This window comes from Emydura macquarii, unplaced genomic scaffold (assembly GCF_026122565.2).
Source record: "Emydura macquarii macquarii isolate MOO-44397 ecotype Brisbane River unplaced genomic scaffold, CSIRO-AGI_Emac_v2 contig_3108, whole genome shotgun sequence".
Lineage (NCBI taxonomy): Eukaryota > Metazoa > Chordata > Testudines > Chelidae > Emydura > Emydura macquarii.
In genome coordinates, this window is record NW_027133245.1 from 1,306,975 (window position 1) to 1,322,487 (window position 15,513).

The 15,513-nt window shown below is 45.1% G+C and overlaps 1 protein-coding gene across 1 annotated transcript in view; it reads right to left on the minus strand.

Moving 5' to 3' along the window:
• The window catches only part of PPAT (phosphoribosyl pyrophosphate amidotransferase), a 65,290-nt gene that overhangs the window by 2,521 nt on the left and 47,256 nt on the right, over nt 1-15,513 (minus strand). Inside the window, exons 4-9 of the mRNA XM_067530648.1 lie at nt 15,199-15,311; nt 14,934-15,079; nt 13,424-13,496; nt 2,875-3,026; nt 1,324-1,451; nt 716-937 (exon numbers count right to left, since the gene is read on the minus strand). Of these exons, the coding sequence (XP_067386749.1) occupies nt 716-937; nt 1,324-1,451; nt 2,875-3,026; nt 13,424-13,496; nt 14,934-15,079; nt 15,199-15,311 (834 nt within the window). The remainder of the gene's footprint in view (nt 1-715; nt 938-1,323; nt 1,452-2,874; nt 3,027-13,423; nt 13,497-14,933; nt 15,080-15,198; nt 15,312-15,513) is intronic.

Here is a 15,513-nt window from a genome sequence, read left to right on the forward strand (position 1 = left end):
AAATGGCTTCTTAATTTTCCAATCACACTACTTTGTCTTTGCAACTTCTCATTTAAAGTTGATTTTATTTAAAGTTGTGAGGAATCCCATTGAAATCCATGGGTCTTCTCTTGGTGGTAAAAAATAAGCACACATGTAAATGTTTGCAGGCTCCGTGTTTAGGCTGTGTCTATTCATTGACAGCTTTGGTTATATAAAGCACATTTGCTTCTGTAAGACAGATTTGCACATTCCATTTCATTTATGAATCAAAGAGACAAATTAAACCAGAAGCAATGTTTTGCTTGAGATTTAGGAAAAATGCCCCTTTACCCAAATAGGCTTAAAAACAATACCACAGCAGTGATACAAGTAGTAGAAAGATATTGCATCTACATTGATAGTTGTATCTAAAAAGTGTTTTCCATTCATTCTTGATTTGTCAGTTACATCAGTTTAAAATAGAGCATTATCCCTTTTTACTCTCCCTGCATTCAAGATTTTCTGATGCAGATTTTCCTAAGTCAAAGAGTCACACAAACGATACACTTTTCACCCAATTACTCTGATACATATTGTTGCGCATTTGTTTTCTTTGTATTTGCTGCCTCTCTCTTCTACCATACCTGTAAGTGTACTAAGGGAAATATTCTGAGGTGCAACAGATACACTCCAACTTGTATCTCCATCAAATTTCTCTTTATATCTGCATTAGAACTGATGAAAGTGAACTTACCTCCTTAGCACCAGATTCCCTGAGCAGCTTTATTATGGGGGAGATGGTATTGCCCCGCACAATAGAATCATCGACTAGCACAACTCTTTTGCCTTTAAAGTTGTCAGACAGGACTCCAAATTTTTTTGCCACTCCAAGCTGTCTTAATCGCATATTTGGCTGAATAAAAGTTCTTCCTACATATCGATTTTTACAGAGTACTTCAACGTATGGCAGCCCACACTACAAGCAGGAGACAATTATATACACTGTTAAATAAAATAAATACTTTAAAAATGTATTGTTCCCAATCTCTCTTTTTTTTTTTTTTTTTTAAAAGATGACCTGAAAATTAGGGCTAACCAAAGACTTTAGCTAGACCAATGTAGTGGCATCAGTGATAAGCCCCAGTAGAGAGGCACAGCAACTGTTCAAACTATGACTTGCATTTCTGCAGCATACCAGGATATGAAATCCAGTCCACATAAGGCCCACATACACTATCGGATGAGAGGAAAACACCAAAACTATCTTTATGTTAAAGCAGAGTCTAGCGTATTTCACAGGAAGTTAGAAACAGTGGGGAGGGAGGGAACAAAATAGTATTAAAAATAATCCATCTGCAATACCTTTTGTGCATAACCTAATGCTGCTGGTGTTGCAGATTCTGGTACTGTGCTAACCAAGTCTGCTTCCACTGGTGCTTCAACAGCAAGCTGCTGACCACATCTTCTCCTGACTGAATACACCATTTGACCTATGGACATTGAGGGAATTATAATTCTTTTCCTTTATATAATTATCATTTAGCTTTCAGTTTGCACACTACAAGAATTTCTACAGTAAGCTCTAGGTATAGTTATTCAATAGGAAAATAGGAAGCCCCTGTACAGCAATGAGAAACATTCACCACCATAAGTCACTTTACCTTTCATTTCCTCCCATAATATCCATGTGGCTTTTCATCTTTCAGGCCATACTGAGGACCAAATCATGCTTGTCTTAGGTGACTAATCCCATTGACATCAACAGAACTATTCACTTGAGCAAGGCAAGCAGGATTTGAACCTGAATTTTTATTCACTCCACATCGTGTTTTTGTTCTTGCATCAAAGATTCCTGATAAGAAGCTTGACATTAGCACAGAATAGAGGACTGTCCTCCTCTGAAAGGCCTATGATCACCAAGGTAATGATCATAGGACAAGTTTGATAGCTCCATGTAGATAGATAATGTACAGAACTGAAAATTTAAGTAGAAAGAGGCATCCACAGGAACATGTTTCTTCTTGTAAGGAAAGCCACACTGCAAATGCTTTCATAAATCCTAAATATATTTTAAAATGTTTTCTAAAATGATTATATAAAATACTATTTTCTCATAGATTTTAAGGCCAGAAGGGACCACTAGATTATCTAGTTTGACCTCCTGAATACTGCAGGCCACAGAGTTTTATCAGGTTACCCCAGTGCTGAGCCCAATAATTTGTGTTTGACTACAGCATAACTTTCAGAAAGGCATCGAATGCTGATTCAGAGAAATCGAGATGTAGAATCCACCATTTCCCTTGGTACTTTGTTCTACTGCTTAATCACTCCCACTTTTAAAAAACTGCACCTTATTTCTTACTATAATTTGTTTGGCTTCAAATTCCAGGTATTGGATCTTGTTATGCCTTTCTCAGCTAGATTAAAATGACCTTTAGGTACCTGGTTTTCTCTCCATAAAGCTACTTATACACAATAACCAAGTCACTTCTTGATCTTCATTTAAGAAAAACAGATTTAGCTCTTTTAGTCTCTCACTGCAAGACATTTACTTCCAACCACTGAATCATTTTTGTGGCTCTTCTCTGCACTCCAATTCACCTTTCCAATTCTTCAACATCCTTTTTAAAAGGATGGTCACCAGAACTGGATGCAGTATTCTAGTACTGAACTCAACAGTGACATATACAGAGATACAATCTCTTCCTTCCTCCTCCTAACTACTCCCATTTATACACCCAAGGATTGATTTGCCCCTTTTTGACCCAGCATTGCTCTATGAGCTCCATGTTAAGATTCTTGTCCACTGTGACCCCTCAATTGTTTTCAGAGTCACTACTTTCCACTACAGCCTCCCCATATTGATATGTCTGCATTCCTTGTTCATTATAATATATAAGTTAATCATCTTACCTTCAAAGATGCTGTCAGGCCTTGCAAAATAAACGTATTCAAAGATGCAGAATGCTGATGGACCTCCTTCAGGTCTTGGAACAACATCCAGTGTTTGGACATCATATCTGGATATCTTCACAATCTCCCCAGGGAGAACTTCACGATAATACCTTCAACAGATATTTGCAGTATTTAGAAATTTCTATATACCTGCATGTTAGTTTTGAAATATAAACAAAGTTGACTGGTTTAACAGAACATGACTTTCTGATATTCAGCAGTTGCTAAATATTAGATTATTATTTTAAAGTTGACCCTTTGGCTTCTAGTGCTGGACTTTGACAACACTACTGCAAGACTAGTGCAGTAATACTGACCACCTGCATTGGTACCTAAAAATGGTGATTTTCCAGTCTTAGCATTAAATGCTTAAAGACATTCTCCCATCACATGAAACAGTCTAGCAGACACTTAACTGAGACTAATATACATAAATCATTTACAAATTTAAGATAGACTCAAGTCCTGGTCATCATGAGATGAACAAAACTGGCTCGTAGTTTAGTCATTTTTCTGTGAAAGCTGAATAACACAAATCATGCATGCAGAGTCTCTACAGGCCCTTGAGGAATCTGGATGCCATCCCGTGGGAGAAGACTAACCTGCCCTGGATCAGAGTGTGAAAGGCCGAGATTGCTGCTAGGTGCATCTTGATAGACGAGAAGGCCAGGCCCTCCTATTTCAGATGAAGCAGATAGTCCAGGATCATTTGAATAGGGGATTTTGTTGGCAAGACGTTTTGAGCTGCCGCCCAACAGGTAAAGCGTCTCTGTTTAACTAAATAAGATGCCCTTGTGGCCAGCTTCCTGCTCTCCAATCGGATCCTCTCAACTTGGGCCAAGCAATAGCGCTCATCCCTTCTTAACCACAAAGCATCCACGCCATCAGGCACAGACTGGTCAGATCCAGGTGCAGCAGCCAATCTTGGTCTTGAGAGAGAAGGTCCGGTCTCAGAGGGAGAGATCATGGCCTGGTGATTGAGAGTTTCGACAGCATCCCAAACCAACATTGCCTGGACCATGCCGGGGCTATCAGGATGACCCGTTCTGTTCCACTTGATTTTCACGAGGACTCTGTGTATGAGCCAGTATTGGGGGGAAAAGCATACAACAAACCCCTCAACCATGACAGAAGAAAGGCATCCGGCAGAGAGGCTTCTTCTGCTACCAGGAAAGAGCAGTATTGGGTGCACTTCCTGTCCTCCCTGGTCGCAAACAGGTCTACTCGGGGAGTCCCACCTCTGGAAAATGCTGTCAGCTACCTCCTGGTGGAGAGACCACTCGTGGTGAGAGCAAAAGGGCCTGCTTAGACGATCCACCTGAGTATTTCTCAGACCAGGTAGGTGCATCGCTTCCAGATGGAGGTTGTGGCTCATGCAAAACCAGAAATGCAGGGCCTCACAACAGCACGTTGAAGATCTGGCACACCCTTGTCTATTGATATAGTACAAGGTAGCTGTGTTGTCCGCCAGGACTCTCACCACTTTGCTGGAGAGGTGCGGCAGGAATAACTTGCAGGACAGGCGAATCACCCTGAGCTCTGACACTAATGTGGAGAGATGACTCTTCCCTGGACCAAAGACCTTGGATCTGTAGGGCACCCCCGCACACATCCAAAGCATCTGACATCAACGACAGGGTTGGTCTGGGGCCACCAAAGGCATCCCTGCCATTATGTGCTGAGTTTCCAGCCATCATGACAGGGAGGTAAGGACATGGGAGGTGGGGGGGATTGTGAACACACTGTTCAAGATATGCCTGGCTGGGGAGTACGCTGTGGCAAGCCATAACTGAAGTGGCCGAAGTCACATCCTGGCATGCCAGATCACGTATGTACATGCTGCCATGTGCCCTAGGAGACTGCGGCACGCTCTTGCTGTGGTGAGGGGGTAGGCCGTTAAATCGGGCTATAAGTTCTGATATTGTCAAGAATCTGTCCATGGGCAAAAGCATTCTAGCTTGCGTAAAGTCCAAGACTGCCCCTATAAACTTGATCCTTTGAACCAGTGTAAGAATCGATTTCTGCTCGTTTATTAGCAGGCCCAATGACCGGCAGGTGACCTTCACGATTTCGATGCTGCGTTGAACCTGCCCCCGCGACCGACCTTGAATCAGCCAGTCATCCAGGTAAGGGAAAACCTGTACCCCCTGCGGCTGAGGTGGGCCGCTACCACCACCATGCATTTAGTGAATACCCGTGGCGTGATGGAAAAGCCAGATGGGAGGATTGCAAACTGGTAGTGCTATGTGCCCACAGTAAATCACAGGAATCTCCAGTGGCCCAGGAAAATTACAATATCGAAATATGCGTCCTTTAAATCAAGAGTGGCGTACCAATTGCCCAGATCCAGGGAGAAAATGATAGCCGCCAGAGTGACGACATGGAATTTTAGCTTTTTGAGGAATTTGTTCAAAGCATGTAGGTCTAGGATGGACTTCAGCCCTCCTTTGGCTTTTGGGATCAGAAAGTAGCGGGAGTAAACTTTCAATGCCTGAGGGACCTCTTCCACCACCTCCACATGCAGTAGGACCTGCACCTTGTGAACGAGGAGTTGCTCGTGAGAGGGGTCCCTGAAGAGGGACGGGGAGGGAGGGCGGGATGGTAGGAGCAAAAGAAACTGGAGGGTATAGCCAGAAACCACTCTGTTTAGCACCCAGTGGTCCCGTCCGTAGTTATAGCCCTCAAAGCAGGGAGAAAAGGCTCTAGATGGGAAGAAAATAACCAGGAATCTGAATCCTGAGTAAAGTCTAGTAGGCTACTCTCGGGCGCACCTTCAAAAGCCTTGCTTTCCCTTTGAGGGTGGTGGCTGGGCCCTGATCTCGAAGTCGAGGCCGGCAAATTGCCCCGACTATGTTTATAGTTTTTAATTACTCCATCTATAGGGCTCCGTCTGGGTCTGACCCCCAAAGCGTTGCTGATGGGAGGGCCTTAAGTGTCTCCTGGACGAAGACAGGGTGTAAAGGGCCAATGAGCTCAGAGTGGCCCTTGAATCTTTTAGCCCATGCAGCCTGGAGTCAGTCTGATTTCAAAGAGGGCAGAACCATCAAACAGAAGGTCTTGGATAGATTGTTGGACCTCCGTCAAAAGACTGGACAATTGCAGCCATTGATACCTCACTGATACTGCTGAAGCCATCGTCTGCAAAGCAGTCTGCTGCATCTGATGCCGCCTGCAGGGAGGCTCTAGCTACTACCCTCCCCTCTTCCAGGATTGCTTCAAACTCCTGCTTGGAGGACTGTGGGAGGGAGCTGGTAAATTTCTCCAGTGACTGCCAGACGTTATAAAGGTACCGGCTTAAGAGTGTCTGCTGGTTGGACACCCTCAGCTGTAGGATCGCTGTTGAATACATCTTGCAGCCAAATAAATCTAATTTTTTGGCTTCCTTGTTCTTGGGTGTAGAGCTTATTTGTCCCTGCCTGTCGCATTCGTTGGCTGCCGCTACAACCAGCAACCCTGGGATGGGTGCATGTACAAGTATTCAAACCCTTTGGTGGGCACATCATATTTCTTTTCTGCCTGCTTAGATGTGGGGGGCAGGGAGTCCAGGGTCTGCCATAATGCTTTGGCGAGCTTCAGCACCCCATCGTGGACCAGGAGGACTGCAGATGCCAGGACTCCGAAGAGTTCATCCACTGGTACATAAAGCTCCTCTCTTTTGAGCCCCAGGTTGGCCGCTACCTGCTTTAACAGGTCTTGATGCACCCTATAATCGTCCAGGGGTGTGGCGTGAGAGGGGCCCGTCACAGCCTCATCGGGTGAGGAGGCAGGAATCTAAGGGGGGCTTTCTCCCTGGTTGGGGTGGTTACCAAAGGGCTGGCGAAAGAGAATCCTCCCGGTCCGATCCAATAGCTGTCTCTGGTGCTGCGGCCCAGCCCTTAGATGACTGTGGTACCAAGGCGTTCATTGACGATTGAGCATAAAGCATCGTAGCCTGAAGGAACCCCAACGGGTTCCAATATTGCCAGGGACCTGGCCATTGTCCTTGCAGCCAGCCTCCAATTTACGGCAGCAAAGGAAACCCCCAGGGTTGCTTGGGGGCTTGACCTTTCAGGGGGAAGACCGCCTCATCTCCCGATTCCAAGGACTTGAAAGCAGGCGAGACCATGGGGGCGGTGCCGACACCTAACTTTTGGCACGGCTTTTTGAGCATCTGGGCTCTGGTGACGGGGAGTGGTGCCAGGAGCCTGAGCGTTGTTCGTGCTTGACCACGTCTTGTCCTTAGGTTTTCTATACAGACTTCGGTGGTGCTGGGGCTCCATAGAGTCCCCTTGGGGACTCATGAAGTGGTGCTGGGGACTCAGAGAATGACGGCACTGGAGACTAATGTTGGTGCTCTTCGATGTTCCTGACCGGCGCCTGGTCCCTGGTGACCAAAGACTCGAACCTGATCCATACCAATGCGGTACCGGGGAGCAATGCCAGGATCCCGGTGACCGCTGCGAAGCTGGTGAGGAGGGAAGAGGCTGCAGTGGCACCAGTGCTGGCTTCCCATTAGACTGGCCTCTGGTCTGGGCCTCCGAGCTTCAGTGCCCTGTCCTACCCTCCTGCAATGTAGGCAGCACTGGCAGGGCTAACAGGTCCTTCTTTGCCTGAAAAGCCTCAGGCGCAGAAGGGACCAGTAAACGACGTGGGCCTCTGCCACTCTCAGGAGTTGGCAGTGGTGCCCTCATGGGCGGAGGTGTTCTTGGGGCCGAATCAGTTTTCCCCATGGTACCCAAGTTCTTCTTAACCAACTTTGGCTCCTTCTTGGCATGTGTCGTCTTCTTTTTCGATGGCAGTGACGCCCTGACGCCATGGGAGAACTAGTCGATGCTGCCATACTGGGTGCCGAGTCCAAGCGCGGCTCCGACACCGGTCTAAGTGCCGATTCCATGAGAAGGGCCTTGAGTCTAATGTCCAGGTCCTTCTTGGTTCGAGGGCAAAACCCTTTACAGATCTTACACTTCTCACGAAGATGGGCTTCTCCCAGACACTTCAAACAACTCTGGTGAGGGTCGCTCAATGGCATAGGCTTCTTGCATGAAGCACAGAGTTTAAACCCCAGGGACCGGAGCATGCCCCGACCCTGGGTAAACTACTAACTAACCAATCACTACTACTAAGTAATAAATATTGAAATAACAACAATGTACACTATATAAAAACAAAGAACCACTAGGAATACTGAAGCTTGCACGAGCAAGAGAGCATTCCAGCACCATCATGGGTGGTAAGAAGGAACTGAGAGAGAGGCTGGCAGGTGGCAGCCTATATACAAGCGCATACGCACGCCACTTCAGAGGGTGCTAGAGCCAGCCCTATGGATACCACTAGGAGAAAAATTTCCAGCACCAGTGCATGCGGTGTGCACACACCTAATTCTGAATGGACGTGAGCAAGCACTCGAAGAAGAACCAGGGTCATGTCAGTATCAAAATAGAAGGGGAAACTATCTACTGATGGAAGGCAGCTACAACTGAGTAAGGGCAGGATTATTGGAATATAGGTCTCCTGTCCATAAACTTGTATCATCTTTTTGTAATTAGAACAAAAATTGAAGCTGAAGACTTTAACAAAAGTATAATAGTCTCAGAGATTGCACTATTAAACATATTCCTAGATCTTCTATTACTTCTATTAGTTGATCTTCTAACTATTATTCTCTAAGTATACCGCTTCAACTGAGTTCAGTTATCCAATTAATTCCCTCCTATCACTAGAGGTTAAATGGCAAAAAGAACTGGGAGTTCATTTCCACAATACTTGGATTTTCAATTTTACTAAACAGGACTCAAGATATGCACATCTGGGGGTATGTCTACACTGCCGAGTGAAGTCGACTTAAAGTCTTTCACCCGTCGATTTTTAGAAGTTGCAGCAGCGTGTAGACACCACGCTGTTTGCGCAGGTCTCGTGTATCTCACCACACTTATTTTGACTTTCAAAGCAGTGCACTGTGGGTTGCTATCCCACAGTGCAACTAGCCATGGTGGCTATTGGGACCAGTGTCATTGTCCCATGATGTAACGCTGCTTCCCCCTCCCTTCTTACCCCAAACAAACAGGAAAACTATTTTCACGCCTTTTTTTACCCCGCGCGCTCGCCATTGCTGCGGAGACATGGAGCCAGCTCAATTCTGCACTATTATTGTGTCACAAATACATCGCAGCTTATCATCGAGTATTTTCGAAGTAGAGCAAGAAGCCAAAGCACAGACAACAGCCATGCCACCGAGGCTGCCCTGCTAGAAGCCATAAAGCAGAACAATTCCCGATTGCTGCAGGCTGTAACGCATCATCTGCAGTCCATGGAGCGCCGGTTCTGGTCCTGGGAAACAAGCACAGAATGGTGGGACTGCATCGTTATGCAGCTGTGGGATGATGACCAGTGGCTGCAAAACTTTCGTATGTGAAAGGCAACTTTCCTTGAACTTTGCTCGGAGCTGGCCCCGTCCCTGAAGCGCATAAACACTTGCTTGAGACAAGCTCTGACGGTGGAGAAGAGAGTCACCATCGCTCTGTTGAAGCTGGCAACTCCCGACCGTTACCGCTTGGTTGGGAATCAATTCAGTCGGTAAATCTACAGTGGGCATAGCCATGAATCAAGTATGCAGGGCCATCAATACACTTCTGCTACGAAGAATAGTGACTTTGGGAAATGTGCAGGACATAGTGGATGGGTTTGCTGCAATGGGGTTCCCAAACTGCCGGGGGGCAATTGATGGGATGCACATCCCTATCTTAGTGTCTGCACACCTAGCAACCAAGTACAGAAACCGCAAGGGGTACTTTTCCATTGTCCTGCAGGGCCTTGTGGATCACCTGGGTCGTCTCACCGACATCTATGTGGGGTGGTCTGGGAAGGTGCATGATGCGTGCATAATTCGGGGCTATTCTCTAACATGCAGGCGGGCACTTTTTTCCCTGACCAAAAAATTCACATCGGGGGTGTGGAAATGCCCATAGCGATCCTGGGGGATCCTGCTCACCCCTTGCTCCCTTGGCTAATGAAGCTGTACACTGGGTACCTTGACAGTGACAAGGAGTGTTTTAATAACAGGTTAAGCACTTGCAGAATGGTTGTAGAATGCGCCTTTGGACATTTAAAGGGCAGATGGAGGAGTCTCCTCACTAGGCTGGACATGAGTGAAAAGATCCTCCCGTCAGTGATATCTGTGTACTGTGTTCTTCATAATATGCGTGAAGCGAAGGGTGAGAGGTTCCCCCAGGGTTGGGCTGTGGAGGCAGAAAGACTGGCAGCAATTATGAGCAGCCCGATGCCATCAGTACGCTGAGAACTAACCATGGAGTGCTTTGCATTAGGGAAGCTATGAAAACCAGGTTCTGCAATGAAATGCAGGACTGATTTATGTTCCTGTATGTTGTTTGCCTTTGCTAAACATCCCCCCCAAATCGATATCTGTACCCTCCAAATCCCTCCAGGACAACATATGATTTAATAAAGAAACGTGTTGAAATTATGCAAACTTTTATTTATGAACATTCAAGTCACGGGTGAAGGGGGGAAGTGTTCATTCAGTCTCAAGGGGTAGTGTGGTTGCTTGCTGGCCAGCTATCAGCGGGGCCGCCGCAGCTTTCTGCTTGCCTCCATCGGGATGGAGGCGAGCCTGTACTGCAGCCTGGCCTTTCTCCTCTGAAACCTCTTGGGGGCGGGGGAGGGGCAGGGCAGCACAGCGCAGCCCTAGGTGGAGGAATGTTATGGAGGAGCTGCAGCAGGACTCTGTCCTGCCTCCGCTCCTCCTGAAGCTCCACAAGCCGCCGGAGCATGTCTGCCTGGTGGCGCATGATTCGCAGCATCTCCTGCGTGGTACTGCAATCATGCTCCTGCATTTCTCTGTGACTCTCCCTGTCCATATTCTGGGACAAGGTCAGCTGCCACGCTCTGAGCTCGGTCTCTGTGGCCGCCAAACATGTCATCTCTTGTTTTTTTTCCCCCTTTTTCTAATCTGCGATAGTCTTTCTGCAGCATTTCTTGAGGGTTGGGCCAAAGCAGAGGTGTCTACAGAATGAAAGTAACAAGGTAGTCATTGTTAGCAGACTGAAGAAAATGATACAACTGCAACAATGTAGACAATACTCCCCATGCAGTGCACAGGGCAAACACAGACCCTCATTCCATTCCTAACATCCCAGAAGGGTTGGCTCGCTGCTCCCTTACAGAGATGGGAAGCAAGGGGATCTGCGGACAGCACGTGGGGCAGGGTATATAGTCTCTGCTTAAAGCAAATAAAAGTAATCAAAGTTTTTTTGGTAGGACACTGCAATGGGGAATACAAAGGTACAGGACATCTGCTGTATAGCTTGGGTTTTTTAAACATGCGCCGTGAGATATCAACCGATGATTATCAGAGCATATCTCATCACATAAATAATCTGTTCCCTGGGTAACCCCCCAGTAAAGTCCGATGAACACCTGAAATCCCCTTCCTGCCCCCCCCCCTCCCCAAATTTAAAAGGACAGAACTGCTAAGAAGAAAAAAAACATCACCAGATGTGCCTTCCCCGGGATCATTAGTGCTGTCCTGTGTGCTGCTGGACTGCTCGGGGGTCAGGAATAGGTCCTGCCTTTCAGGGAGAACGGACAGCCCGCTCCCCTGCACCCTGCTCTCCTCAGCCTCCTCCTCGTCCACGGAGTCCTCACCGTTGTCCATGGACTGTGATCTAGCGGAGGTATCGATGCTGCAAGGCGGCATCGTGGTGGGATCGCCTCCGAGAATTGCATGCATCTCATCGGAGAAGTGGCATGTTTTGGGCGAGGAGTCAGAACGGCTGTTAGCTTCCCTGGCTTTCTGATATGCCTGACGCAGCTCCTTGATCTTCACGTGGCACTGCTGCGCGTCCCTCTTGTGTCCCTTCTCCAGCATTCCCTGGGATATCTTCCCATAAATGTCCAGATTTCTTTTGCTGGCTCTGAGCTGAGCCAGAATGGACTCCTCGCCCCACAGCCCGATGAGATCTAAGAGCTATGGTTGACTCCTTGCTGGAGCGCATTTGGGCTTTGCAGTAGCCATGAGGAGTGCAGTGACAAAGCTCTCTCCACGCTGGCAGCATAAGAAATGAAAATTCAAATGTTCCTGGGGCTTAAGGGGAAAGGACATTTCTGGGTAGCGTGACCACAGTACAGCACAGCGCGAATGTCCAGAGCGGTCACAACGGGGCATTGTGGGATACCTCCTGGAGGCCAATAAAGTCGATTTAAATGAAGTTGTGTCTACATTGACACTAAATCAAACCAATAAATTCGAATTAGGCGCTACGCCACTTGCAGAGGTGGTCTTATTAAGTCGACTTTTGCCGCGACTTAAGTCGACCTAACTGTAGTCCCAGTGTAGACGCAGGTGTTTGGAGATCGACGTAAGTGACTTTATGTCGACCTCCGTCGCCAGCGTAGACCAGGCCTGAGTAATGTTGAAAATATTCACTGCACATACCACACACTAGCAGGTTTTAAAACAAGCAGATTAAACGACTCTGATGAATGCTGGAGATGTAACTAAGAAAGGGATAATTTGACTCATATTCCTTAGCCAGATACTAGAATTAAGGGCTAGTTGATAACACTGAGAAAACCTGGGTTTTCTATATAGCACAAAAGGCCGCCATTGATGATTCTACATGAGGAGTCTCATAGCAGAAGTATCTCAGTCTCAGAAAATGGGTCCAGAGCAAAGCAACTTCCGTTAAGAAAAATATGGTACCAATGGTTAATTATTGGTACACACGTGACAGAAGTCACCACACAGGAACACACTTGTTGTTACAAGCTATAACATAACACTTTTTACTGAAGTTGAGACACACATTATTGGGTTCCAGTTTTTGCTCTGCATTTATTTTTATTCTGTAGTTGTGCACTTCTTGCAGTTTTCTCCCTATTTTCCACTTTAAGGGTACACAATTTTACTTACCAACGTAACACTCAATTACCGGCAGATCTGTTTAATGTCTGATTAGCAAATTAATTGTACATTCCTTATAATATGTATGAATGTGATTTTGTTGACTTTATTGTAGTTTTTATTTTCACTGAAAATTAATTTTTTTGCAGTGAAAATTTCTCCTGTTTCTCTTTGGGCTTGTCTTCACTACAGTTAACTCCAGTATTGCCCCAACTCGAATCCTGCCTACACATAAAAACTCCTAATTTGAGTGTGGTGGAGCTTTTAACTGAGATGGCTAGCCCGAACAGGAGGTATAGGCTACAGTGAGAGTCAACACAACTCATCAGCAGCTAATACAACCTCTCTCTATAGTTAGAATATTATTTTATATTGTGGCTGCACTCACTAAGCTAAGCTAACTGAAAAGGAGTTAACTCAACAGGGAAGAGATACCCATAGAGTCTTCTTTGCATATGACTTCTGAATACATTAGTATCATATTTATTTAAACCCAAAAACTGACAGATAGAGTATTTGGATACAATGTAAAAGATTATCATTGGCTATTTAAATCTCTTTTCACTGTTTAGAGTGCTTACAGATCATCTTGTATGTGAAGGAACTTACTGTGCGCCAATAGATAAAAAGCTACAGGATTCGGAGGAGACCACCCATCCTTCTGTTTCACTGTTTTTCTTCCCTGCAATGAAGTTTCAATTATAGTTACACATTATCTTTACAGTCCTTGGAACTGTTACCACTAAACATTTTAAATTTCTGCAGCAGTACTGGCCTGTTACATTTTGTAATCATGTACTTGGGCACATCAAATAGTCATGATTTCTGAATAGAAAGTTTGGAATAAAAAATTGCTGTAACATTTCTTGAAAACCTTTCTTTGTGAACATTATATAAACTTGTCCTTGAGAGATTAGAAATGCTAGTTAACAGAGCCATTGTTCATGAGAAGGACAATTCAGATGAATAAATTCCTTATCGCTGCATGACTTTTTTCCCCTAATTCCATCTCAATAGATTTTGAGGCCCTGGCCCTGGTGTGTGTGTATATCTATATATGCTTTTTGTTTAGATAAGAAATTCCTTACTCTCCATATATTAAGTGGTTGCTCCAATGCCACTGAAGTCAACAGAAGGGCTCCCTTGGACTTTAATGGGTACTGACTGGGCCCAAAGTGAGGAGGATTCTCAAAGACAGGCAAATGAAAGAGAATAAATGGGCAGATCAATGATGTAACAGGAGAATAAAAAACACTAATGTACTTGGACGTCGTGAATAGTTTCCAACAGACGACTCTTTAGAAAATTCTCTCACACAATCCCCCATACCACATCAATTTTTTTGGACAAAGAGAACGAATTTACACATTTTTCCTGCAGTTAAAAATGTCAAGTTCCCCTGTCTGACAATACAGTAGGTCTCTAAGGCTTTTCCTTGAAAATCACTGGTATCACTCAGGGCACTGGGATGAGAAAGTGTGTACAATTCTCCTTTGGGATTATCTTCCATGAATGATCCAATTTTATCCCAACTCAAAATTTTTGATGCGCAAGAACACAAAGATCCTTTATTCAAATTCCCATATTTGGGTTTTTATGTTAACTCCTTATGATAATATTTGGGCGCGTTTTCCAGCCCCTCCCAGAAGAATCCCTAAAAAAGCCTTTTCCTTTCATAAAACAAGTAAGTAACAGTAGCCCAAAGCTTATAAGCATCCCTACAACAGAAGGAGAAGAAATAGGGCCTGTATCTGTCCATCCCCACTTTTCTTCCAGGGCGGAAGGGAGAAATCTTTCTCCAATTATCTCTGTTGCAATTGGGCTGCCTCTCCCTGCTGCTGCCATAAGGAAACACGGGTTTCTTGTCAAGATAGAAGGGGTGCTTCTGGTTTCCTTAAAATTTGTCCCCACCATCAAAATGTATTGTGTATTTTAAAAATCATCCAACATTGGGATATCACTGCTTCCAACGTTCAGAGAGAGCAACATTTTAAAGGAAGTGTTTCAACTGCATGAATGTGGACATGATTCCCCCATTAAGTATAGATGTATTATTTATAAAGTTCTGAAAATGTAAACATTCTGATGGCTGGTTAACCAGCCTTTACATAGGATTTACCTTTTCCACTCATATTGCCTACTGGAACGAGACGACCAATGCAGAGTGGACGATTCCCATAGGGATCACGTACTGCATAGATTATGTCTTTATGCATCATTAGTAGTGAATATGAAGTAGGGGTTTCATTCATTAAATTTTTTATTCTGAAATGAGATTATGTAAACACAATGGTATGTTACAGATGGCTGTGTTCTGTTACTTACTATTGCTGTATTTTACATTAAGACAATACTGTTTCTAATTCCAGCTCCTAGCCCCTTACCTTGCCACCCAGTCTGGGGTATCATCATTCTCTAGTGGAGGTGTGAATGCCAGCAGCTGGGTGATCAATTCGCTGTCAGAACTGGTTGATAGTCCCACACCATGTTTCATCAGCTTTTTTTTTTTTTTTAAAAAGACAAAAAAATATAGTGTTATCAGTCTATGAAACCATTGCACTATTTTTAGTTTAGCAAGTTATGTGCCCTAAAAAGTTGTTTTAACGTAGAAGTCACCAACACCCCAAAGCTCGTGGTGTATACTTTTGTCCAAGGAGCTGGTGCACAAAATGGACTCATATAAAATGACACTGTTTGAA